Source organism: Vanellus vanellus (genome assembly GCF_965231255.1).
Source record: "Vanellus vanellus genome assembly, chromosome: 13".
NCBI classification, from domain to species: domain Eukaryota; kingdom Metazoa; phylum Chordata; class Aves; order Charadriiformes; family Charadriidae; genus Vanellus; species Vanellus vanellus.
This window is the reverse complement of record NC_138918.1, coordinates 18,736,164-18,763,836: the sequence shown is the minus strand read 5'-3', so window position 1 is coordinate 18,763,836 and position 27,673 is coordinate 18,736,164. Positions and strand designations below refer to the sequence as shown.

The 27,673-nt window shown below is 40.3% G+C and overlaps 1 protein-coding gene across 5 annotated transcripts in view; it reads right to left on the bottom strand.

Annotated features, from left to right (window-relative positions):
- KCNIP1 (potassium voltage-gated channel interacting protein 1) overlaps window positions 1–27,673 on the bottom strand; it is a gene marked incomplete at both ends in the record, with an annotated part of 450,645 nt that overhangs the window by 39,536 nt on the left and 383,436 nt on the right. Inside the window, one exon of one of the 5 annotated variants that reach the window (XM_082489963.1) lies at window positions 17,956–18,064. The exons of the other annotated variants lie outside the window; for them this stretch is intronic. Coding sequence (XP_082346089.1) covers window positions 17,956–18,064 — 109 coding nt within the window. Of the gene's footprint in view, window positions 1–17,955; window positions 18,065–27,673 lie in introns of those variants that run through there. 5 annotated transcript variants of the gene reach the window in all.

Sequence of the window (27,673 nt, the reverse complement as noted above, 5' to 3'; positions counted from 1 at the left end):
GAAGCGTGGTGGACATAAAATGGACAAATGAAATGTTTTACTCTTTCCGCACTGTGAAATCTCATTTTAAGAGAGAAAGGATTAACTCTTTAAGTAGTTAAATTAATTAGAACTTAATTAAGATACATTTAGACATGCATCCTCAATTTGAGGTTCCCATGTGTAGATTTAAGAACCGTGGGAGAGGGATTAAGGTAATGTTAATTATGTTCCGTTTATATTGACTATTTAAATAGCTATCCCTTTCCAATTATGAGCCTCTCTAACTCAATTTCTTCAAGAAAAGCAGCCATACCCTGAAATTCTCAAGGATGTTCTTCAGTCAAAAGAAATGTCTCCCCTTATAACTGTAAATTTACTGAAGCCAAGTGAAATTATTCTGGATTTCAAAACACTGCATGTTAGAGTAGCCCTCTTGTGGTCCTTGCAAGTTTTTGAAAGCAAGGAGACAATCAGGCAAACACAGGCAGGTTAGAATTTAGGCAAGCGATGCTTCACGTCAGCAAGAAGTGGTTCAGCAACACTGCAAGAAGCTGGACCACAACTCCCATTTTTAGACTTACTAATAACAACGTGTCTGTGATAATTTGGCAAATCAGTGAAAAAGATGAACAAGTTTTAACATACACCCAGAGCAAAGCCATCTCAAAGACTGCCCTGGGGCCAGAACAGGGATGCATCCTCAAAACCCAGGTAGGCTCTTAGTTCAAATTGTCAGCCTCAGCTCACATGCTTCTTGTTCCTCCTGCCTTTCTGTCCCCTCCCCTTCCCTCCCTTCCTCCCTTCCACTGCAGATAAGAGTAAATCTCCTGCCACTACCGCACACATTGCTTCGGGACTGTTCACCTGCTCTCAGGGGCACTGTGGAGGCTGATACTGCTCACGGGAACTCACTTCAGGAATGAGAACAGAAAGCACACCTGACTGATCTTTACAGACTGTACTAAGAATGAGTAAAATAATCTCTTTACAAGATTCCAAACACCTTTTGTGTAACGATGATCTAAATTATCATTAATGGCATAAGTCAAAGGACTTAATTTTTTTAAAGCTGGCCATGTCTCTTTAAAATGAATGCTGTTTTCACACTATTTAATTTCTATAATTTAAAGACGCATGGAGAGGAAAAAAAAAAAAGACTTATTTTCCCTTCTGCTGCAATAAGAAAGCACATTTATTTCATATAAAATTTTACCACCATTATTTATTAGCAGGCAGAAAGCTTCTGGGTATAATAAAAAATTGGTACATAAAGCTGCAGCTGCCCGAGGAGAAGGGGAATTAACTCTAATGAAACTGGTTTAAAGAGTCTCATAATATCACTTAAAAATACAAAAAAGAAGGGGGTAGATGCAAGAGGAAAAAGAAAGATTTTTTGGTAAATCCCTAAATATTATCTGTTCTTTCTGCTACCTTCTGATATAAAAACAAGAGACAAGTTTTCTTCTCCTCTTTGCATTTCAGATGTATACCTGGAAGGAGCATTTTTTTCTCCACATATGCTAATGTGTGCAGCAATTAACAAGCAGCAATTTTGGCTGATTAGGATTTCTTCCTGAGTGGCAGATTTTTTTATTCCTAGTTTAGAGACTTCTGCAGGTCATCACACAGGTGAGCGGTCAGCTCTTTAAGCATAACTAACCTCCTAGTTACTTGTTCCTTGGAGATACAAGGAGCCCAGCTCACAAAGGAAAATCATTCCAGTAACATCTAGAAATGGAATCGTTTCCATTTGCAATGCAGTGGCAGGACTGAAGAAACAAAACACATCGGGAAATTCAGTTATGGGGAGACTGTACAGTCACTTGCATACTCAAACCTGCACCACAAACAGCTGAGAGCAGGGTATCTCTCTCGCCCAGGCAGCGAGTAAGGCAGGCAGCGATGCCATCTCACTTACAAAAATATTCCAGGTTCTTACCATGTGCATTTTCTTTTCGATACCCGGCTGTATTTAGTTTTTGGGGGTGCTTTGGTCACCTGAACTTTAGCATTTGGTAAACAGCTTTGGTGCAAGTAACATACATATATCGAAAGTCCTCAGTGCAACAGCTATGTAAGATTTCAGAAAGATTTACAGCACCCAGCTCCAGTTATATTATAATGGAAAAACCTTTGCACTTGATTAAGAAAAATTATTTGTTTCACATGCTGAATTGATCATGAATGCTAGGTGTCTGTAAGCTCAGACCTTCATATCGCCTTGTCAGACAGGCTCTGCAAGCAGATTTTGCTGTGCAGCATGTACCGTGGTGTGTCCAGCCTGCTGTGTGGCCTCAGGGAGCAGGGAAACCCTGGCACAAATTTATTCATCTTGACCTTTTTAATGTATAAAATTCAGGTCACAGTATATTTATAAAAGCCAAAATACACTATAGGATGCAACTCAGACTGAACAAACAGCTGGTTTCTTGTTTGGCTACACAGCAGCTAGCCAGAGCTTTGCATTATTGAACTTGCCTATAGGATTACCTTCTAAGACTGAAAGATAAGCTGCCAAACTTCACCGGGAACTAAACCTGCAGCCGAGTTATAAATTAATAACCAAAACTCACGAGACAGGATTTCCATGGTTTTATATTTTTGTTCCTGAAGTAATCAATCATTCTCGTTCACTTTTTCCCTATGGAAAACTGTTCAGGTTCACAGCAGATAAATTAAAAATGAAGTATGGACCCTGCATATGAATTTCAGCAACATCCCAGCTGAAAAAGCTGGTAGTACAGTGTTTGAAGTACAGGTGGTCTTGAAAATAAAATAAAATAAAAATATCACTGAATTGTTATGAATCTTGGTGCATGATACTACAGCACAACACAATGATTACATGGAAAGCAGGACTGTATTTAGATTGTTGCAAATGACATCTATTAATCACCATAATTAGCCTGGATCCTAACATTCTCTACGATAAACCACATTTAATTTCCTAATTCTTTTTCATAATTAAAACCAGATATTTGTATTTAGCCCACCATGCAGCCCAGTTTTGACTACTGACACAGAGAAAGCCCAAACTTGTCACGTAGTACTGGTATGAATTGTTACACGTTTTGCAAAAAGCAAGATACTAGATAAGTCTCTCGGAAAGGGGGAAACATCATTCATAGCTAGTTATGGTTAGAATTTTTTCCCAGAATCTAAAAAAGTATAAAACACAAAACAGGGACTCTAGAGATTTCACTAGGAGTGCAGAGAACAACTCCAAACTGTTCAGATGGAAGTATCATGAGAACGCTTTTCCTTTAGCTCCCTCTGTATCCCATACCCTTGACTGAACTAAGTCAAATCCTTCCTCCAAGATTTCATATTAAACAAAAAAATTTCATGCTAAACAACTTCAATTAAACCGCATTCAAAAAGATAAATTTATGCCTAAGTCATCTACTTCTATGTTCTTTCAGCTTCTACAGCTCCTAATAGGACAAACGGCACTGGGCTCCGCTTAACTGTGCTGTGCGCTATGATCTTCACAACACTTGAAGCAAACGCAGCAGAACCTGAACCACTACTTACACTTTTTATAAGGCTAATTATGTGTCTTTTGCTGCTCTTCTCGTTCAGGAGGCCAAGCCAAGCTGCTCGCTTCTTCGAGGGAAGAATTGTTTTCTCTCGCAACAATGAAAGAGAAGCTTGTTGAGGATAACATCTTTGATACAGGAAATCCTTAAGATGAAAAGCTTTTGAGGTGGGAGAGTACTTGGAGACAATACCATGTATGTTTGTTCACCTCCCTTTTACCCATGTCCTCACTTTGGCCGGTGGTGCACTGACAATTTGCAGCTCTCGTGATTATTTTATGAAGCTGATCATATTATGTTCTATCTCAGTAATCAATGGGCAGGTTTATGGTTGAGAAAGCTGTAGAATTTGGGAATAAACTAGCTGGATAGCTTTGTCCCAACTTTACTACACAGTGTCAGATGCAGCTCGGTTATGACCAGCACTACCCCAGCTGATGCTCTCTGGCAGCTCTCTCAACAAAAAATGGGAATTTATGAGGTAGAGAGCGCTCTGGAGAGGGCATGTGGAATTCAAGAGGGATGAAGCCTCTGTGTGTACTCCACATTTCAAAGCAGTTCTGCAGTCCACAAATGCAGAGCCTTGTATACAGAATCCATTTTCTATGATATTAACTGCCTTAGAAAGTTTATAATGGTGTTAATATTGCAGAGTGCTTTGATTTAATTCTGAAGGACGTACAATTTCAGGGTTGGTGAAATGAACATCTTTTAGCATCTTCCAGACAGCTAATTGGTATATATAAATTATTTAAATTATTGCAGAGTTGTGGGGATATAAATAAGTTTTCAGCAAAAGCAGACAGATATGGGGAGGGGTCAGGAAGAACAGATACATATGCTCAGCCATAAGTAGTCTTATGTTAAAATCATAACACATAGAGAACATACTAAGATTTTCGATCATTTGTACATTAACCTGCAACCAAACACTACCTCCTTTTGTGCTGCGGATACCCAACCTGCACAGCTGCCATGCGTCCCCCAAACTCTATTATGTTTCAATTCCACAAGACAAGCCTGGATTATCGCCTTGCAGCTCTGTATGAATGTAGAACCATATTTGACACCAACAGAATTTAAGAGCTTCTGTCTGAAAAGTGTTACACATTGCAGGCCTTGCACAGATAAGATCCTTTTTATTTTTTACTGTTGCTTCCGTAAAACTGTTGATGTAAGGAAAAGAAATAGGCATGTAAATAGTGTTCTGAGAAAACTTAAATGGTGACAAAGAAAATAATCAAACTGATAGTCATTATCAAAAGTATTGTACTTCCAGAATAGGATGAGAAGAAAATTAAAGCTCCATTTTGGCTTCAGACAAACAATTCCCTGAACACTTTTACCAGGCAAAAAATTGCATTAGAAATTCGTCTTCATTACCCAGACCTTACTGATGGAACTGACTTCATGGCAAGTCAGCCAGCAGGACAGTGGCCAGACAGGATTAAAACCCAGATCTTTTCAAGCCTCACCTGACTTTCACCTATCAGACAGCATTTCAAGTTATATGCCCCATTAGAAGGTAGGTAAACACCATAAATAGCTGGAGCAGATACATTCTGCTAGTTTGTTTGGATTTCTAGATTTTATAAAAACTATTTTAGTATTCCCTCAGTGACAGAGTTCTTGTGCTACTCCGATGCCTGCTGCACAGGAGGAAGTCACCACATTAGATATATTAGAGCAGACAGAACACAATACTGTACCATCAGTACAGGCACTAACTTACCTCCAGAACGCACCGTAATAAGATCAGTGTATAGTTACAGGAGCCACTAAGGGGTACAAGCAATTGCCCAGTTGAAAGGAAAGGAAAAATTAGATCACCCTGCCAGGGTCTACGTGCCGCAAAACCTGAAGGCATCTGAAGCATCTGACAGCGCTGGAAGGATCAACATAGATATCTGAATTCCTTCCAAACAAAACTGGCTGACATTTCAACCCCTTCAGAAATATTCTGAAGTCTTCTCCAAAGGCAAGTTTGCCCAAAGGAGTTTTGCAAGAGGACATTTAGACAGATTTAGTATCACAAGATGGCTTCCTCAGAAAGCTTGCCCTTGCGCTGGTGCTCTCCATCCACTCCAGCAACAGCCCACCGCTTCTTCATCGTCTTTACCGCAGCATGGCTGCATTCAGGCGTAGCTCAAAACTCAAACATCCACTCAAATTCCCTTCAATATGACAAGCTCTCACTGCAAAGACATGAAACCTGGCAGCATCCAGATAGACTTAGCTTTTCATTTAAAACATCTTCAACTTGTGTCTCTAACTTGCTGATACATTTTAATCAACTTTATCAGGAAAGATGTGCTTTACAGAACATTGTATCTATCCCCCTGAGGAGTACTAGATAAGTACAATTAGAGGTTAGACTGGATCCTTCACATGTGTTGACACTATGCAACTTTGCTGCTGTGAAATATTTGAAAGAAGAAAAAAAAAAAAAATCTTCATGTGAAAGTGAAATCCCTCCAGATTATACTTAAAACCTTTTCTTTAACCTTCAGGTGGTTGGGGATTTTTTGATTACATTTTGATTGTTTTGGAAACACTCTGCCTGCTAAACAAAGTAACCTGCGCGGGACTGATGCACAGTCCTGCCGGAATCCCCCATCATCCCACTGCTCTTCCATCCCAAAATACATCAGAGAAAGGTCTTGAAGGGGAAGAGACAATAAACAGTGAGAGAACGGAAGCCCAGGCTCATCAAGTGTACCCAATTTGATCTGTACCGATCAATCACAGACACTATAACATCTGCCAAGCAGCCTGACACCCAGTTCAGTAGCACAGGGGCATCTTAACTGCCGTAGCCAACACTTCCACAGGTTATAAATTAAGAACAGCTTTGACAGGCTCTCAGAAACAAGCTTTGCACAAGGACAAACACATCTTCAATGATGCTGCCATTCACTTTCGAAAATGCTGTGCATATATTTTTCTTAACCCACTCTAGCTTTCCCTTAAAACAAGCATCTGCTTTGCAGGCACGACATGCACCGGTCTCCACCCTGCTCCACACTGACTGCATTTACCCCTACTGCAATTTGACGTGATGTGGATCCACATGTACAAGTGCATCACATGGCATCAAATCCGGCCTCATGCGTGCTGTGTTTCTGAAGTTGAGAGGCTACCTGGAACTCGCTATTTTGCAAGGTGGAGTTGATGCAGCGTGATACAGTCTGCAGTCTCTCCTGCAGCACTAGAAAACAGGTAAAACATAAGATCCTCCTCTTTAGAACAGCTTATCATCTACGTGTTCTATCTTAAAAAAACCCTGAAGCCAAACAAAAATCCTTGCAATGAAACCGCAGATCAAGAAGTTTTACGCAACTTATTCAATTTATTTTAAAATAGTCTACAGAATATTAACCTCTTCTAACATCCTTCAACCCAGCAGATAGCGGGAGGGATTTAGGGAGGGAGCTGAAGGGAGAGAAGCAAGATGGAAGGAAAGATACATAAATAGCTACAAAACTCAGGTACTATTGCATTTTTATATACATAGGGAATTACCAGAAACACAGAAATCATGGAATTACGGTGTGTGATATGTTAAAAGTTTTGCTGTGGTATATTGGTATATTTTTTTGCATGCCTACCACGTTTTTAAAAAAAGTTCCAAGTAGGCCCCTTTGAAGTCATGCTTAATAAAATAACTAATAAAGATAGTTATTTGGCTGATTCATCACTATCACAAAGGTCTGCACTTTTCAAACCATTAACAAACTTCTAAGTCAGCTCAACACCCAAGTTCTTCAAACACTAATGCATAAAGCACAATAAGCACTTCTATTTCACAGACGAGCTTACTTTTTATCTCCCCCTCCAGCACTCTATCTATCCCACTGAAAACTAATCCCTTTCTTCTCTTGGCCATCTGCTGCAGAATTCCATGAAGGGCACTTCTACACTTTCTTTCAGTCATGCTCGCTCCTCCAAAACACACTTACATGCAGTCTGCTGTGCTTGGGCTTTCTGTTGACAACACACATGTCGATTTTGTAAAACATGGGGTTTGGGCTTTCAAAAGGTTGTTGTTGTTGTTACTCTGTTTTTCTACAGTCTTTCTTCACTCCTGTATCTTTTACCATTACACCCTGATACACCCTCTTCACCAGAATGTGAATGAAAATTAAAATAGCATTTCTTAGCCTCTGTGCTGGCACAGGTAAGTATTATGCAAATGCTACTTTTTTCTGCACTGCTTTCTGTTGAAGAAGGGTCCGGTGATCCTGAGACACTTTCTGAAGAGGAAGGGTTACCATGCTGCACGTGGAATGACTATCGTAGGACCAACTAAAAATAAAATCCCTATCTATTCAATCAGAACTGTTAAAGCTGAAGGGGAAACACAAACACAGATTACATCCTAATGGATGACTGATTGAATTACACCCCTGTGATAGTCCCACAAAATGTTAGGGATCTCAGACTGAATGCTTGCATAGTTGATTACTTAGGCAGGAGTTGTAAGACACAGGTGGTGCATTTTGTGACAAAAAGAGGAAGAAGGGCATTCTCCATCTTCTTTTATTACAGTTGTCCTGAAATTAACTGTTAGTAATTTTGGGTGGACAGTGTGGACCCCCAGAGTCCCACATCAAACATGTTTGGACCAGAATTAAGAAACCATAGAGTGACACAGTTCTCTAAGAGTTATACCAGCAATTAAAAAACATGACTTGATGTGGGGGGCAGGGGGACTAGCCAAAGAAAACAGCGTAAGCCAGCATCCTGCTTTCAAACTTCTTATATAGCATTAGTATCTTGCTGTAATCAACACAATCCAGGGGTCTGGACCAGCTGTTCCTGCACTGCCATGCGATGCCTGCAGGGAGGTGACACTGCATCACCTCTTTGAACCGCTTAAAAAGAGAAGGGGAAGAAGAGAGCAGTATCTCAGCCAGAATCTCTAAAAGACAATCCAAAACACAGGCCAAGATGTCTCTCATCATATTCTCATCCTGTTTTCCTTCCTAGCTTCCCAGGACTGATGATCGCTGTGTCTTCCCTACCTTCAGGAAACTAGGAGATCAGAGACAGGAACTTCTATTTCGTTCCGGAAGGGACAAATAGCTAAAGGAGAGGGAAGGATTAGAAAACCATACTTTTTTTTTTTTGTCTTTCACCTCAGTTTTCAGGAAATACTGGAACAAACAGTGATGCATGCTTACAAATGTGGATCACTGAATTGTCAAAACTGCAATAGAACAAAACTGAATTGATACAGCGCATCCTCCTGTGGAAGAGAGAAACAGAGAATGCATTACACCCTCATCTGAGTAATACTTTTTAGCTCTGTCTCACATATCATTGTCCTCTGGAAGCTGGGGAAAAGAATGGTCTATGAAACTACTATGAGGTAGATGGAACCTGGCTGGATAGCTATTCAGAGGGCAGCTCTCAGTGGTTCAGCAATAACACAACAGGAGGGATCAAGTGGTACTCCACCGAGGTCTTTCCTGGGTCTATTCATGGTCAATGTATTTGTTACCAAGCTGGATGATCAAACAGAACAGATATCATCACGTTGCAAAGGACTGCAGGAGACCTTCTCAAGTTTGAAAGATGGCCTGAAGGTAACTAGATAGAATTCAGTAAAGACAAATGCAAAAGGGTACAAGTTTGACAGCAGAATAAACCACACACATACACTGGCCAGGCTGGAGATCTACACGTTTCTGTGGGTCAGAAGCTGAACATAAGTGACTAGATTCGTGTTGCTACAAAGACAAAAAGCACTTCACCAGAAGTACAAACAGGAATATACTTTGCCAGCCATGTGAAATAATCCCTCTGCTCTGCTCAGTGGCAGTTAGGTCACAGCTTCAAGAAAGACGTGCTTTAACAACAAATACTTCAGGTAAGAGCAATGAAAATGATCAGAGGTTAAATAACATAACAAACAAGGAAAGACCGAAAGAATTAGAGTTATTTAGACTAATGAACAGCAACCTGAAAGAACATAACACTCTTTACAAGGCTTGTACAAAGATAAAAGAAATCATATGTTCTCCATGTCCATTAGTGGACTGAAGACAAAATAATACTTTTAATGAGTTTGTCATGCTCACACAGACAGGTAGAACCCTGCTTTGAGACAGAAGGACGGACTAGGGGACCTCTTCACCTTCCACAGATACCTTCCTATAATCTTATGAAGCATTTACATGCTTTTCCCATAAGAGCTTTTTTCTGCCCCAACAACAGTTAAAAACTATAGCTTTGGCTCTGACCAGGCAAGTAGAATGCCTCAAACAGACTGGCAGTTTTGTGCCTGTGCAAGTTAGGGGGTGCTTGTGGGATACTTGTCCCTACTGATTCTAACCTTGAATTTGGAAAGTAAATGCTTTTAAGTAACTGAATTAATTGTTATGTCTCCCTCAAGAGGCAAAAGTTTCAAAGTTTCAGCATTAGTAAATATCCCTGAAGAAAGATGTTTATTGAATTGCTGCAAAATGTTAACTATTTTCTAACCAGTTCTTTGCATATATTGGTACGGAAGGAAGAAGGTGCTAGTCTCTAATTCAGGATCAGTACCACCGTTTATTGTTTCACTCTCCCTTCCCCTTTAGAGAAGGCAGAAAATGCAATACTGTCACTTGGGTATTGGGAAAATATGATCCTGCCTGTAGAAATGCTACAGTTTTTGGCAGTAACTTTAATAATATTTGTTATAGATATCAATATCTGCTGACTGATATGGTTTAGGAGACATGATAATCTGCCACTTTCCACTTCTGAGGGACAGACAGATAACGTGAGCATTAAGAGAGCTAGAAAAGGGGTATTGTGTTAATTTTACCTTTTAATAAAAAAATAATCAAATAAAAACAAGCTCCCGATTGCTTAAGCAGGAAGACACTAATCGAAGTAAGCAAGGAGACATTAAACACATTCCGGGAAGCCTCTGGACCAGACTGCAGACTACAGCAGAAACACATAGTTTCTGCTAGCCTTGCTCGAACACTGAAATTCACCTAAGCAAAAAGAGTAGTTTTAGTACTAAGCTGGGAGGGCAGGATTGCCCTGGAGCATAGAGACTAAAGAGCAGAACTTCAGGTCTCCTCACAGGTTCCTTAAAGCAGTGACATTTATAACCTTTTGATAAAAATCAGAGGGACATTAACATGACAAAGTGCAAAAGACAGGGTAGCATTTCAGATGAACAGAGGCAGTCAACACAATTTTACTCTTTGCAGGGCTGTACCCTGCTGTCATATGGACATTGGGTTTGAGAGCTCCACAACCCTGATCACACTGCAAGGCTGCTGAGGGACAAAGCCCTACAGGAGTGCAAAAGGAGGGAAAACAGCAGCAGCAACAGAAACAGTGTATGTATCTAGATTAAATCTGAAAGCCAGGGAAGCGTGACATGAAGAGTAGAGGTCAGTTGATAAGCCACCAGAAAAACAAAAATGGGTATGCGTGTGTCCAAACACGTGGCAGTTTTACAGAGCCACAGGAGTACACAGGACAGAGAGCTGTGAAACATGGGAAGATTTACTACAACGTGAACATAGATGAATAAGAAACTACTATTTCAACAGATAGGTTAGCAGTAGAGCAACTATGGTAAACGTCAAAGTATAAACAGCGTAGTAGTACAATATGCTCTGGTAAACACACAGCCATGAGTAATTACAGCCAACTGAATCACGCCATAGATCCAGAGGGTTGAGGCAGAATCTCTGCTGCTAAAACAAACCCCTTCCAGTTAAAAGGCTTGAACTGTCTGTCTGAAAGAGTGCTGGACACTAAAAGCTTCGGTGTTAAGACAGCAATGGCCTGAACAACTAAGTTCTTCTGGGAGTGGAATGACTACAATTAATCCACAATGTCAAAACGTCTCCCTCTCCTTAGCAGGGCTGAAGCTGAGAGAAAAACCATATCACATCAGAAGCGGCTGTCAGAAGCTAATCTAGAGAGACTCCTTAAGCACTAGCAAATGCCACCAGGCCTGGAAAATCAGAATATGATGTGCAGCAAACCAATGCACTTCATCCCCATTTGGGAGCCAAGATACAGCTCAGGTTGTATCAAGGCTACCGATCTTGAGGGGCTTCTTTTATAATGAAGTCTAGGGGCCATCTAATTGCATGAGAGACGAAACCCTGAAAGCACTGCAACGAGTTCATAGATGTCATTAAAGGAAACCTGTAATAATTAGTCAGAATAACTTTAAAAAAATCTAAATAGGTTACAAATGCGTATAATGCACTTCTCCAGATTTATATGGACAAAAGCCTATGCAAGGAGAGCTCAGACAAGATATCAAGACACAGGAACCCTCGGGTTAGTTTTGGCTGCACAACCCTAGTTCTGTCCCCTCACGGGTAGAAATTATGCAATGTTGTTTTACTATATGGACATGAATAATATCCTCATGAAGCACGACCATGCTCAGAAATATTAAGACTAACAGTAGCAATAGTTTAGGCCTTTATCTTCCGACTGCTACCCTTTGTAATGTGGGACTTTGTCTTGCAAGTTACCAATGAGTCTAAATAAGCTGAATATTTGAAAGTGTGGTACACATACCCAAACATGGACATAAAACCACAGTGTTAGCATGATACATCCCTGGCCAAAGAAAAAAAAAAAAAAGCTGAAATTGACAAACCACCACAGGTTTGTTGTTTGGTTGTGTTGTTTGTTTTTTTTTTAAATATGTGGGAAGTTTTTCAAAGAATAACATCATCAAAATCTCCATCCCAGATCAAATGATGCATGTTTTCTATCAGAGTTTGAACTGAACTGCACACAAAACGGCCCCCTTTCCTTGCAAAGAGCGGTCCTTAAAATAAAGAAGTTCGATCATAGCAGCAGGGCCACTACGAGGCTTAATATGGCCTGAGGAAGTAGGTGGATATTCTCACTTCAGTGGAACATTGCAACATATTATGTTCTATTATACAACTAACCGGGATTTTCAGAAGTGCAGTTGAGCAATCCTTAAGGTTAACAATTGTTTTTGTCAAAATATTAAGAGCCTTAACTTTACAAGTTTGGTAAGTCTTTGCCTTTCCTATAAAAAAAGTTGTAAATGTCCCTGCCAGGAAGGCAAGTACACGAAATCATGGAAATCGTTTTCAGGAACTTTCACAAACATTTTATTTTTCACTCCCTTGTATTTAAAGGTAAAAATGTTTAATTTGCATTGTACTTCTCAGCTCATCTGAGTGAGCATGACTGAAAGCCAAGGTAGAAAAGTGCCATACTAGAACACAGCACAGAAAAACTTGAGAAACAAAAAATTGCAAGCAGCATGATCTAGCCAGCAACTGGCATCCCATACACCGTTTATTTAACAAAAAAATGCCAATTAATAATGGTGGGAAAGAACAAAAGAGAAACCGCATCAAGGAAACCAACAGAAAGAGGATCCGACAGCGAGAGTAACTGAGGACTGGAAGATGCAGCGCACAGGCTCAGGCTTCTGCTGTCCTGTGCTTCAGATAAGATGAACTGTAATTATAGATTGCACTTTTATAACACTTCTCATTTGAGCCCTTTAAAGAGCATGAATAATAGTTATGCTTATCTTCCCTATGAGGTAAAAATAATTGCATGAATATAACAAATGGAGGAATTGGCATAGTGGGGAAAGGAACGGGATTCGTATTTGTGTACTGCTCCAACCCCTGCCAGCACTGATGCTACTGAGGCACTTCAGAAGTGCCTCACAGCACAGCACCCTACACCGCAGTGTGCCCAGACTGCCTCATGGGGGCTGGGGTTACCCCTGGCCGATGGAAGAGGTTCATAATGGTTCTGTGTCTGCCCCTCTGTTCTGTTTCTGCCACCCCACAGGCTGGGGTGACTGAAAGAACAGGTGATTTCTGCCTCAGATGGAGAAAAATCTGTTCAAGGGTCAGAATAATTGAAAAGAAATCACTGGGACGGATGTAAAGAAACGTGCTGATTCAGCTCTAATACAGCCTCTGCACCATGCAGCAGTAATAGGCTGAAAACAGTATTTTCAGTCCCTATTACCTCATAGCTGAACACCTTCACAGGGGATACACTTGAGAATAAAGAGATTCCGGTTTTCAGTCCGCTCAAACCTCTTCCCCTCTCTCTAAAGTGGGTTTGAAGTTCCCATCTGACGCTGGAGGAAAGAACCTGCTCTCCTAAGAATTTCTATATAAGAATATTCCTATTCCACATTTGGATTAATCAACAACTTATTACATGATGAGAACAAGCCAGAATATACATTTCACTGCAGGCCAGCTAGTACCTGTAGCAGCTGGGCAATAAATGTCTTCGTAGAGCTGCGCTCAGGGAGCCAGAGCAGGAACCCTGGTCTGCCCCATGTGCAGAACTGACATCCCCTTCAGAGACTTTAACCTTTACGTACTATTACTTAAAACTATACAGTACCTCATGAATCAAATCAATGTCGGGTATAATTTGTCTTAGGCTATTCCCAGCCCCAGCACTTGCAAGAGTACCACAGGCAATAATAATAGGAGGTGACCAGTTACCAGATAATAAATTTTACCTTAGGATCTGAACTCAGGCAGAGATCCTGCTTCAGAAGTCGGCTGGTTTTGTTTTGAACTCAGCTACTGACAAGTAAAGACACTATGAGGCACAGGCGTCTAGGTCCGGGGTCTGAATTACCTTAAGGGTTACTTGATGCAACACTAAATGTCTATCTCCTCTCTCCATGTAACATCATGTACTGGACACACCACATGAAAACAGGCGCACCGAGAAAGACTTGGAAGCGCTTATTTTAGTGAAGTTACAGGGCTTTAAGATCCTGTCTCTACTGGCAATCATATTAAAACTATTTCTCTCACTGGCAATTGTAATCTACCAATTGGCAATATATTTTTGACACACTGTTGAATTATGTAGACAGTAACAACCTCTGAAACATCCGACATAGCCGATTTGTAAATTTATTTATTCAATCAAGAAAAATATTTCAGCACCTGCTGCTAATCTTCTGTCATAAAATAAGTGACTACAACTAAGGAAAGCAGGCTTTCTTGCATTAAAAAGCTAAATCCTTGACAATATACTTGATGGTGTATTTTACTCTACTTATTTTCAGGGTTTTGTACTCTGCCATAGGTATTACTGAATCAATACTGAACTAGTCCAAAAGCACAATTCAGATTTGCTCTGGATCCCTCTAATTTTAAAAAATATGATTTATCAATGCTTCAAGAGTACCTGGAGGATGGATGGATGTTCCACAAAGAAGCTGAGTTAAAACCAAACTCATAAAACAAATGTACAGCCAGAATTTAGTCTCACTTTACAGAGCTTTCTGGTCTCCAACCAGAAGTTAGTACAAGGTTTCACCAGGTGTTTCCCCAAATGATATGTGATACATATAATTGTGGATGCATTGTTGCACTAAAGGAAACCGATCTTCAGCTCTTAGCCCACCCTTTTGGATGCGGTTGTGTGTAGGTCTTAGGAGCAGGGAATTAACCTAACAAGACTGCAGCAGCTCTCTGTCAAAGCACAGAAGCCAACAAACATGAAACCCCAAGAGACAGAGCAGTGAGAGAGAAGCATAAAGCAACAAGTCATCAACATTTCTGTATCTATTAGGGTCACAAAAAATTGCCCTGTGCTTTGCGGAACTTTTCTCTTTAGTTAAGCAAATTTTAACTATACATAGACACTACAACCCCCCCCAGTTTTAAGCAACGGGGAACACTTTAATTAAGAATTCGCAAAACACAAACAGTGCAACTGCCAAAGATCTGACCTTACTGGAGCAGTTCTGATTGGCTGAGTTTCAGGGGATCATTTCACATACACTTGCTCCACCTGCATTTCAAGTGGATCAAAAGAAATCAGAAAAAAATTCTTTTCTATTAAAAAATGCTCAACAGTTTCAGGTTGTGCTCAGAGATTAAAACTGCCACTAATGTCTCGGGTTTCAGTCATTTCCAGTCAAACAGCTGAATGGCAAGAATGGGTCCTTACCTCTGCAATATACCTAACAGAGAAGGTGGAATTGAGCAAACGTGCATTCAGCTGTGGCAAAGTCTAAAATTTCACATTTTCCTAATTACTGTCTACACTATTGCCTTCTCTGTAATTATTGCTTCTTACATTAGACTAATGAAGAATCAGCACTCAGGTTTTGTTTTGGGGTTGTTCCTTCCCCCCCACCTTCAAACAGGACAAAGGAACACTGTTTAAGTAAGCCTGCTCCATCTATAGGAGACAGTAATTCTAGTTCTAAAAAGGAGTAAGAATATAGCCAATTTCAGGGTCTTATTTTAGTGTTATTACACACAGCCCTGAGAAAGCACATCAAATTTCTCGTGTTTGTAAGTAAAAAGCAGTGATCATTTCTAGTGAATATAAAGATGTTGGAAATATTTATGTTGCAATACAAGCACCCACTGTACCTTCCCATCGCTGCCACCTAGCACATCAAAGAAAACAGTTTCACGCCACCTTTAAAGACTTCCATGTGATTGAAATCTGCATTACACTACATTAATGACCATCGGCATCACATTACTGTTACTATTTAGACATATAAGTAATTCTTAGCACAGGTACTGCATCAGAAGAGAAAAACACAAGCTCATATAACTTAATGGGTACCAAATAAATGTATCTTGGTCTCCAAGTGAACAATTTTGCAGCCAGAAAAAAAAAAAAATCCAAGAAAAATTATCCAAAGCTAGAAAGATTTATAGTATCATGCCCCTATACACTGTCAGGTAATCCATCAGCAATCAGGAACTACATCTATCAGTAATTCCAACAGTGTTCCCTTACAAAGAGTTAAAAAAGAGAATGCTATACTCTTCTACACTTGTATGGATTGAGTGACTATTGACTGACAACTGCAAACAAAACACAGTGAGAGCTGTTCAGTGAATACAAGTTGGGACTATTTGCTCACTTTTGCTCATTTCATCTTTGAGCAGACAACTTCCTCACCTGTCACATATTTGACTTTGCTGGGGGAACACTGGGGAGACTCTTCTGGGGAAAGCAATTGCATTGAAATGAGCAGACATCGGGATTGCAGTAATTAGATCTGGAAAAAAGGTGTTAGAATGTCCTTGCAGTTAAACAAGTAGCAATGCAATTGCCTCAAACTTGACAGCTTATTTTTAAGGTGAGCACTTCTGTTGCCGTTATTTGAAATTAGTTGTCATTGTCAGATATGTTAATTTATTTATAATTATATAATTGAACTTCAGTGACATTCCAGGAGTAAACTAAAAGCTCCCATGATATTAATTTTGTCATAAGGAATATCAACATTCAGGAAGTGACAAATACATGCCATTTTACATCTTCTCTTAATCTAAATAAAATAACTCTTTCATTTAGGCGAGTTTTCATATTTGTTCCTAATCCTGAAGGAGGATTTCTAGGATTACGTGACAGCACCGATTTTAAAGTAGCAAGGTTAAAATTCCATCTGGTTTTCACGCTTTTAATATTATCCAGTAAAGCATATTTAATATATAAACTTCCTCTACTTTTATTCAATCTTTTGTCAACCTTAGCTAACCCATATTTTAAAGATAATATCTGCATAAAGTGCTTATGCCAATATAAAGTGTTTATGCTAATATTTTATCATTGCTATTTCCTTTGCTAGATAAACTTGGCACATTTAGTGATCAAAGCAAGAATATACTCAGTGACTTGGGGGTCCCTTTGTTTTAAAAAAACAAAATAAAATCTTTATTTCCTTCATCAAGAAGTATTTTCTTTCAAAATTCAGTGATACCCACATCCCTTTATGAATAGGTAATATGATTCCCAAAGCTTACTTAATTGTTAAAACACATGCTTTACTCAGCCAGGAAAATCTTTAAGAAAAAAAAAAAGCTCATTACATTGGTAAGATGAAGAGAGACCAAATCTTCAAGTTCAATACGTGAAAACAGATATATTTATCCCTAGGTTATTTTGCTTCTGGTTACTTGGCTGAGGTGTCTGGAATAGCAAATACAGAGAAGTTTTGTTTTATTCACATTCATTCCATGGTATCTTTAATCTGCAAATGTCACAACAGAATTGTTTTAAGTAGCCATATGAAATAATGCACCAAATTATCAGCTGTGCTTCCATTATCTCAGGAGTGACTTTCCTTTTTCCAGATTGGTACTAATTTATTTTCAAGAGAGAAAAAGAATTAGCAATAAGAAAAATTAAGAAAATTTGGTAAAATAATATGCAAGGCAAAAAAAATCACAGCTTTAGATTCTCTCTGGCTATGGCAATATACCAAAAGCAAACAAAAGCCCTCAATAAAGCATAAAGCATAATTCCCTCTTTGCAGCCTGTATGATTCTTAATAAAGATGAAGACAACATTGAGAATCAGTGCACCGACAGACAATGCTTTCCTTCCCTTACTGAAACAGATTTAAACAAAAGTAAACAGGAGCTGGAAAACTTGGAAGTTCTCTTACCATCTGACAAGTCAATTAGCCCGAGGTAGTGCAAAAGTTTCAGAGAGGAGCACACCACCACCACAATCCCTAAAGTCTGGAGTCCCTCCGACTCGCCTTTAGTCCACATCCTTTAAGGCACCACACAGATACCTACTGGTGTGCCTGCAAACAACTGGCAGACATCTAAAGCTGAGAAATCCTCTGTTTGAGGCTTTTCTTCCTGCTGCTCAGCTAAGTGTACAGCACATTTCCCTCTCCCCCCCGCCCCTCATTCTCACACTCCCTCTGTTTCTCAACCTCTCTCCCTGTGTCTAGTTCTCCTCTTCCCCTGGTTTGCCTTTTTCCCTATTTTTTTTTTTTTTTTTTTAAACTTGCATGCAATTTCCCCATTTAACAGTAATCTATGGGTTTATTTTCTTTCACTTCAGGGTAATTCTCTCAAGAGTTTACTTTGCCCCTGAACAACTTAGCGCTGTGTTGCTAACCTCAGCAACATCTCTCACTTTTTTTTTTTTTGTACTTTTTTTTTTAAAAAAAAACAAACGTATCTGTGATACCAGTCAATTTTTGCATTTGGGATTTTCTCAGTAATCCTGCCAATGCAGATGTTTTTTGTCAATGCCTCTTCTGTACTGTGTAAGAGAATACGGCACATTTTAGAGGCAGAAAGGAAAGGTCTTTCCCTTTCTTAATTCCTCTCCCCCCGACATACTGTGATATACATCAACGCACTTCCCACATACACATGTATACCTGTACAGAGCACAGCAATTCTGTTTGTAAGCAACAGCTCCAAACTCTTCCTCTGGCTTAGCTGCTGGGCAGCAAAGAGTGCGTTTTGCTGGCATTTAACATTTACCCAGACATCAGTGCAGACCAGTGCTGGCCTGGAACAAGCATCTTTTGCAGGCAGCTAAGGAAGACAGACAGATGCACTTTACACTTCCTCATCTTAGCAATATTTCAGCAGACTGCTGGCATGGGGTAGCACTGCGGGTTGCTCTCAAGTTAAGTCAATTATGTATTTCTGCATTACCACCACAGATGAGTAAACACTTGGCAGGTTGAATGTTTTATCAGGATGGCAGGTGCAAGATTGCAACACGAGTAAAAGCCCCATTTTTTAAGCGTGCTATTAGTGGAAGATGCTGGCATACCCCACGTGAGATGTCCAGGAGAACAGAGATAGCCAGTGCCTTTTCTTTTACAGGACTTAGAGGCTGTCATTTTCCCCACACTGTTCCTATGGTCCCACCCTCCTGCAGGCAACCAGTAGCCCCCTTTCTCCACAGTCCCGAACGAGCAGGGCAGGCTGGCTTTCACCCTGCCACGCTGCTCCCATAATCTCTTCTGATGCTGCCTCTGCCTTAAACTATCGCTGAACAACAACATCAGGTGCAGAACCTCAAAGGGATTTCGTATATCACATTAACTAAGTAATGCACTTGAATTGCTTAGAGATGCTCATATTAAAGACAGGTTGGAGGTACACAGTACTCATACATACTTCAGTGATCAAGTCAACAAGTAATGAACACTTTAATTGAATGTGAGCTTTGTTTCTGTATGCAGGTGGCCAAGGAAGAGATCACACTTGCAAATACGTTATTCATGAGGGTTCTCTGTCGTTTGCATCTACCTATCCAGAGCTCAATGGTGTGATATCAAAGCCACTTCTACTGATGAATACTTTAGACCAAAGGATTTTTGTACTCTGTAGCATCTGCCACATTAGGTTTTCATTGCCCTGGCTGTATGACTGGCTATGATGCCACATTATGGTTCACATTTCCCAGATGAACACATTCAGCTTTAAAACTGACAAGAACTGAAATCACTGCACTGCCAAATCTCTCCCAGACAAGGAGAGGAGAATTTGAGGGAGAAATGTGATAAACAGACCTCAAAACATTTAGGTAATTTTTTGGTTTATCATATCCTGTTTGCATTAAAAACCCAAACACTGCTACCACAAAAAAAAAAAAAAACAAAAAACCACCAAACAAAACAAAACAAAAAACAAATACAAAACCACCAAAAAAAAAACCCCAAACCCCACCAACCCCCCCCCCCCCCCCCGACATTAAATTTGGCCAGGTATATTGATCCTGAAAATAACCAGGGTCCTCCCTGTCTATAGAAGAGATGTTTGACCGATTTACTGGCTGCCTGGTAGACTTTGCACTGTTTCCTCAGACCCTCAGGTTAACAGAGCCTAAAGAGCGCACAGAATGAATGAGCCCACCTTACTTATCCTCTCGTTCCCAGGCACATTATTTACTTGCAGATATATCTAATCACAAAGTTTCCCAGCTATGCACGAATCTCCTGAATCTACTAATTACTAAAAAATGATGATATGGTGAGCAATGAAACTCAAAACGCCTGGCCTCCTACAGGTACGCCTTGCAATCCTACAGTTCTTCCACCATAATGTCCCACCTCTAGAACCCTGAAGAAGCACCTTAGCAAGAGACATGGAGAAGGGCATGAAAAACTGGTAGTTCCATTGTTTGTGTTACTGCAATTTATGCCAAGTCTAACATTTTTCATTCTTTAGGCGTTCCTGATATAAGCAACTGCAAAAGAACATTTCATTTTGGTCCCTAGAATCCTTGTTGCATGAAGACATCATGCATGCCAGAAGCTCAGAATCCATTAGACAGTATATCTAATGCTGTCAAAGGCAAATTGTGATTTTTGAGAGGTTGACTCAGTTTTTAAACAGGCTTGGAGGGAATGTTGAAGGAGAATTTTTCCATTCAGGACCTTCAGGCTGGTTTGGAATCACCTTGAAGCCAGCAGTTCTTCCTGGATGCTGTTTATTCTCCCTCATTTCCCCAAACTTCTCTCCTTCCAGTCATTTAGCTCATTATTCACCTGCTTGTTACTGCCCCGAGAAGGAAGATTCCTTACGTTAGGGATGTGTTGGTGTCATGTTGTGCTAACTTTTTATGGAAATTGCGGCTAGTTGCCTGACAGAGCGAGCATCAGGTCCCTCCATCCCTCCAGCTTAGAAGCCACATAATGACCTACTGTTATGGTGTACAATTAATTAAAGCAGATCAGCTTTCTGCTGCTACTTAAACATTCAAATCATCAGGAGTGACTGACTAGAGAGGCAAATCCTATGGACCCAAATATTCATTTGTGTTTTCCCCACTATAAGAACTAATTTACGTAAGAGATATGTAAGGAAAAAGGTTTTCCTTGAAAGCTCACCCTCCCAGCTTGGCCTATTAGTTACAGCAACACTCATTCTTTACTGTAGTATTGAGCTGACGAGAGAAATTAGTTCTGTGGTTTAAACCAAAGAAAGGCTACTCAGTTTAGTTCTCCAATAGAAATCTGCACAGAAATAGAGGATCATCAACTCTGAACAAGAGGCAGAAATATTAATCAAGAGTTTATTAGGTATTTTATTTGACTCACTCCTGGAGCAATGAGGAAAATCCAGACCAATGCCAAATGAATAGTGGGCTTCAAAATTTTTGAGTTCCACAGTATAAATATTCTCCAGCCTAAAAAACATTCTGCAGATCTGCAACAGCTTTTGGATCGATGCTTCCCAAACATTCGTAAATCTGCTGCAAAATACATACCGTTGACCTCAGAGAGGGTAGCTCAAGGGACTAAACGATTTTAACCAGAATCACACATAAAATAAATAGCACAAACTGAAATGCCTGGTTTTCTATCGTAGCCACTGAGCAACAGATTTTGTAGAACAGCAACTGGAAGAACATTTTTCTAGCTATATACAGACAAGGTTAAGCTCACCAGTGAAGCAATAAGCTTTGTTTTTGCCAAATCCTAAAAAAAAAAAAAAAAAAAAAAAAAGGCATGTAGACAGCCAAATGTTTAAAATACCAGATGTCTTGATAATAGAGATAGATGTTATTGCTAATGCCTAGCATACATATCTCTCGCATGCAGAAAAAGAAGTTGAATGCCTCAACTGTGAAAAAGGTTTACGCCTGGTATGCACAACGTGTGCCCTCTGGGAACATAAGTACAAACTTTATAAAGATCAATCAAAAGAACATGTAATGAAAAGGATTTCGTGGTAATAAAAGAATTGCTATGATGAATCATATCAAAGATTTATGTAATCTATAATCAGCTCTTAAAATTGGTTGGGGGAAAAACCCATCATGTGAAGGTGCAAAAATCACAGCCAAATAGAATAATATTCCCCACAGCAGAAGCTTCTCCAAGTGACCAAGCTATTTGGAACACATTCACACTTTCAAGGAGGATTTGTCTCCTTGCTTTTTTTTTTTTTTTTTTTTTTTCCAAAAAAACAAACGCAGCATGACATGTTCTCATTACTCACATCTTTAAGAAAACTCCAGTGGTATTCTATGATGAGCCTGGTATAAACCCCTAAATAGTAAATTTTTATCATTTTGATTGAGTATTCCTTTGCTCTTGTGTTATGATAAAGAATAAACAGGAACACCTGATTGATTCTTCTTGTAGAGTTCATTGTTTCAAATATCTCTAGAACACCTCTGTTTATGGATCTCCTGATACTTAGCAGTCCTGAACAGTCTTCTCACACGGCTATTGTCCATAAATCTATTTTCATTGCAGGTCTCTGAAGCCCTTCCACTTCTTTTGTATTTTAGAACTGGCATAATGAGATCATTCACACTATTGCAGGTGGCTACAGCATCAAAAGTATGAAATTACTGTTCCATACATCTTTACCCAATATGATTTCTTTCGTGCATGCATGAAGTTAGTGGGGTTTATTGCTGTTTTCATTTTAAGCTAAACAAACCAAAATGAAAACTAGGTCTTTCTCATGAGTGTCTTTAACTTATCTCATCCCAAGCAATGATATTTACTGCTTAAATTGCAGCTTTTTATCAGCTTGCCTTGGTCAACAGTCATTCATCTGCCCTGTTCACCACAGGTGGTTAAGCCCCTTCGGTATTTCTCAGATTTCTCTGGATCTGACTAGCCCTAAGTAATTTGTGCCATCTGCAAATTGTGTGGAGAGAAAACCATTGACTGCTGACTACAATTTCAAAAACATTATGCTATGAGTAAATTAGCAAATCCGGTATTTAAGTAATTGATGGTTTAGGGCCCCCATCTAAAGTACAATCAATCTCCAGTTAAACTAACAGCCATTTGGTGACAATGAGCTCAGGTCCCTTCCCATTTGCAGCACTACAATTCCACCCTGACCTCTCTGCCTGCAAATTAATTTGGCTTCATATCACACTTGTGTTTCCCAGCAGTTATTCACCAGCTATGAATGTGTTTGGAAGCTCTGGCTAATTACCAGTTATTATTTTAGTCACTAGAGATACATTCTGTATAATGACAGGTGAACCACAAATGTCTCATTAGTTGGCTTGGATAATCCAGAAATTTGGATACTTTTCTATTAGTGCTGCACAGGGAGCTGGGAATAAGGAGTTTAGTTCCTCAGTTTGCTATTTCCTCGCTGTGTGAGTGCAGGGAAGTAACTGGCAGATGAAGCCTTGTCCTGATATAATATGAATTGTTCTGCTATAACAAAACCAGCTATAATTCCATCAAAATTTTCCCCCTTAGTTCAATTCTTCTGATTCAAGTGAAGGATCTACTATCTTTGTTCTATCAGCATCTCCCATCTTGCTGGCAATGGTATGATGCTGTTGGGTCGGAAGACCCCTGGGGAATTGATGCAGAGAAGTAGAAGGACACCACACATTTTTCCCCCCTTTAAGAGGGCTGCCTTGAGCTAGTGATTCCCAGCCTTTTGCGAGCCTATTAGCACAATTCACTTCGCCAACTTTGAAAATGAAGGAATATCTTTGAAAGATTCCAGAAATCCAGTACATTATTACTGACTTTTTCTAGGCCAGTCAGAGGCACAGACAAGCACATTGCACCTTGACATTACCACAAACTGCTGAATGGAGGACTTTGCTTTGCTCTGGGCTTCATGATGGCAAAAAACGGTGATGCACACACAGGTCAAACTTAAAGCAAGCTTCCTATCAAGCTACGAATCACAAGACGACCAGCAACTAATGAAGAAATTGTGTAAAATTGAAGGTCTAACTTGAGGAACAGTTTACGTGCCTGTTGTCTGAAACTGGGTAATATACAATTGAGGCAATATATAATTAATGAAAGGGTAATAATAACCTCTCCCAACTATTCAATATCACTGACAGGAATTCAGACAGGCTCTGTTACACTTTTTCCTTCTATTTAACAGGTTTTCACATGTTACTCTAGATTTTTGTTTGCAAACCAACATAGTTGCAACATAGCCACAGCAGCAAAACCAAGCCCAGAAGCCTCCTCTAAGATCACTATCAGACCTGCAGAAGTGTAATGGCTGCTCTCAGGGCTAACCCAAGGAAGTTCTCCACCACCAAACTTGCTGTCTTTTCAGTGCTGTTGTTTAGGCTGGATGAGCTGCCAGCAACTGCTTAATAACCTCAGCTGCACGAAGAGGGGAGATAGGGAAAGGCTGCAGGACTTGTCTCACTGTCCTACTTTTTAAGCAGACAATGAAAGTTGAGGAGGACACATGCTGTGAGGAAAAGAGTAGAGGAGAGGAGAGGAAGAGAAAAGTTAAGAAAGAGCACAAGAGGGTATTTCAAGTCTGAAATATTCCTTATTTAAATAAGGAACACTGAACAAGGGGATTTAATGTGAAGAACAGATCTAGGAGAGACTGGGATGGGGCTATGTACAACCTGAAACTGTGCATAAAAATATAAAACCCGATGTTTCAATTATACTGGAGGTTCATTCCACACACAGGGAAAATGGCACTGCACCAGTCCAAGCAGACAGCCTGTGCTGAACCCCACATCCAGCTAAGCATCATCCCTATTACCCTTACTCAGAGGTGAGCACTCTTCTCATCTGCAAATATCCATAACTGATGGCAATAAAGAGGAGCCAAAAGGAGCTGTTAAAAACCACAATCACCAAAAAACAGATGTGCTTTGCAGTGGCATTTTTTTGCTTACTGTATTTCTGCCACAAGCAATAGGAGACATGACCTCTCACTTGTGGCACGGGCAATAACTGCTTCCAGAACCTGAACAGTAAACGATGCATAAAGCTAACGATGCTAAAAGCCTCTGCTATCAAGTTAGGCTGCAGTGATTTTTCTCATCACAGGTGGATTTCCTCCCATATTATATTTCCCATGGGTATCAGCTTGTTAACAGCTTCATTCTCAGTTTTAGTAAAAGTGATGATTAACAATGCAGAACCTCTGCTCTCAGACTTTTTTTCTAACGGGCTTTGTTTTTCCAGATTCATATTGAATTAGGTGTATGAGAATGACAATGAACAGGGAGGGTTTTTTCCCCTCCCAAAGACTTAAGAGATCATAAGTTTACATCACAGAAAACTGATGCAGGATGAATCACAGGTTAAAAGCTAAACTTGCTTAACTTCAATCATATCCAGTTATTTGACATAATTGCATTTATTATTTACACTTGGTACAATGACAAGTATCGTACCATTCCAACGCATGTCAACTTGCTGATAACTGCTAAGATGCTCCTTCTGACCAGGTCTTTTGCATATTCCAACCTTATGGGTAAAGGAAAAATCCCCAAGGAATAAAACCAGTAAAACCATGCAGCACCACACATGCTACTCTCACACTCCTCTCCACGATGGATCTTCTCTTGACATCAGTCACAGCAAGAAAATAGGGAGCTTGGTTTTCACTAAAATTACGTGAATCTACTGGCGTGTCCAAGCTCTTAATTTTAAAGAATTGTTAGTTGGAAGGAATACCAGAGATCACCTACCCCAGCCTGTTGCCCAGAGTAAAAGCTGCCTCACTGCCAGCACAGCACCTGCCAGATCAGTCGTGACTTAAGACCTCCAAGAATAACGAACCCACCAACTCTGAGACAGCTGCCCACTCCAGTGCTGCATCACTCTCCTAGGGAAAAGGTTTCTCCTAATGTTCAATCTAACCTCTAAAGCTGCCACTTTGTAGCCACTGACTCTTCTGTTATAAAAATACATCTCTTTCAACAGTGCATGCACAGGGCCACCTATAAGCCACAAGCCTCCAAGCTGGCTAGGCTTTTGCCCATGGGAAAAAGAAACAACCATATGGGCTCCTCCATGCAAGGCAGCATTTAAAGCCAATGCTTTTGGGTGTGTTCTTTAGAGAAAGCCCTTGAGCATGGACCAAGTCATTTTGCTGCAGTCTGTTCTGCTCCATTGCTGCCAACCAAAACCTTTTAATTATCCCAAGAAGGGCTAGACTACAGGCCAACAGCACAGGCTCTTCCCCATGTCATCAAAACACTTTCAACTAAGATGCAGGGAGTTTAGTTTCCTAAATCAGTGGGCCAGTCAAAGTTATCTGCTATTTCAAAGTTCCAACTGTGAAGTGCGTACAAGGGAACATCTTCTGAGAGGGAAATATCAAGGCTATCTTCCAACGTGGTCTAATCAGCAAGCAAGGAAAGTGCTGGTTTGGATTGTAGCTCTGAAGGTTGCACATCTGACTGCAGACTGGGATTAGAAATATCAGAAGCTGTAAAATACATTTTGGCAATGTTTCACACATTGCCTGGCTACTGAAGACTTCATACGTGATTCAGTCCATAAGAACACAGTGACCAGAGGGTGGCCTTGCACCTTTAAGATCAGTGGGATTTTTCACTAGACTTGAGGGCAACAAAATCCAAGTAATCATGAAAAGACAGTAAAGAAATTTAAGTTTTGAAACTCTGAGAGGTTTGTAGGAACAGTTGCAAACTTGGAGAAGGAAGAAGAATGCCAGGAAGCCTGACCTTCGCAAGCAGTTTGTATCCCTCTTGAAAAGCCATGGAACTACACTGAGTGCCATAAGATACATCTCTGTTGGTGACACCTGTACCAAGCAGATGATTAGTAACTAATTTCTTTGTCTCATTAAAGGTCTATGTAGTTATTTAAGGAGTGTACTAAGGAATATGATTACATTTCCCATCATTCCACTATGGTAACACATGTAATTTAGTCAGCCATACAGTCATCACAGCTCCAGTGGTCTCCAATCAAGACATTGGCTTCTGCCCTGTTATTTACCCATTTCCCTTGATTTTTAAGCAGTGAACTGAATCACAGAATCACAGAATTTTCAGAGTTGGAAGGGACCTCTAGAGATCATCTAGTCCAACTCCCCTGCTAAAGCAGGATTGCCCAGAGCACATTACTCAGGACTGCATCCAGGCAGGTCTTGAAAATCTCCAGAGAAGGGGACTCCACCACCTCCCTGGGCAGCCTGTTCCAGTGCTCTGTCACCCTCACCGTAAAGAAGTGTTTCCGTGTATTTGAACGGAACTTCCTCTGTTCTAACTTGGGCCCATTGCCCCTCGTCCTGTCACTGGGAACCATTGAAAAGAGCCTGGCTCCATCCTCCTTCAGCCCACCCTTTAGATACTTGTACACCATAATAAGGTCTCCCCTCAGCCTTCTCTTCTCCAGGCTAAAGAGTCCCAGCTCTCTCAGCCTTTCCTCATAAGGCAGATGCTCCAAGCCCTTAATCATCTTAGTTGCCCTTCGCTGGACTCGCTCCAGCAGTTCCCTGTCCCTCTTGAACTGGGGAGCCCAAAATTGGACACAGTATTCCAGTTGTGTCCTCACCAGTGCAGAGTGGAGGGGGAGAATGACCTCCCTCGACCTACTGGCCACACTCTTCCCTATGCAGCCCAGGATTCCATTGGCCTTTTTGGCAACAAGGGCACATTGCTGG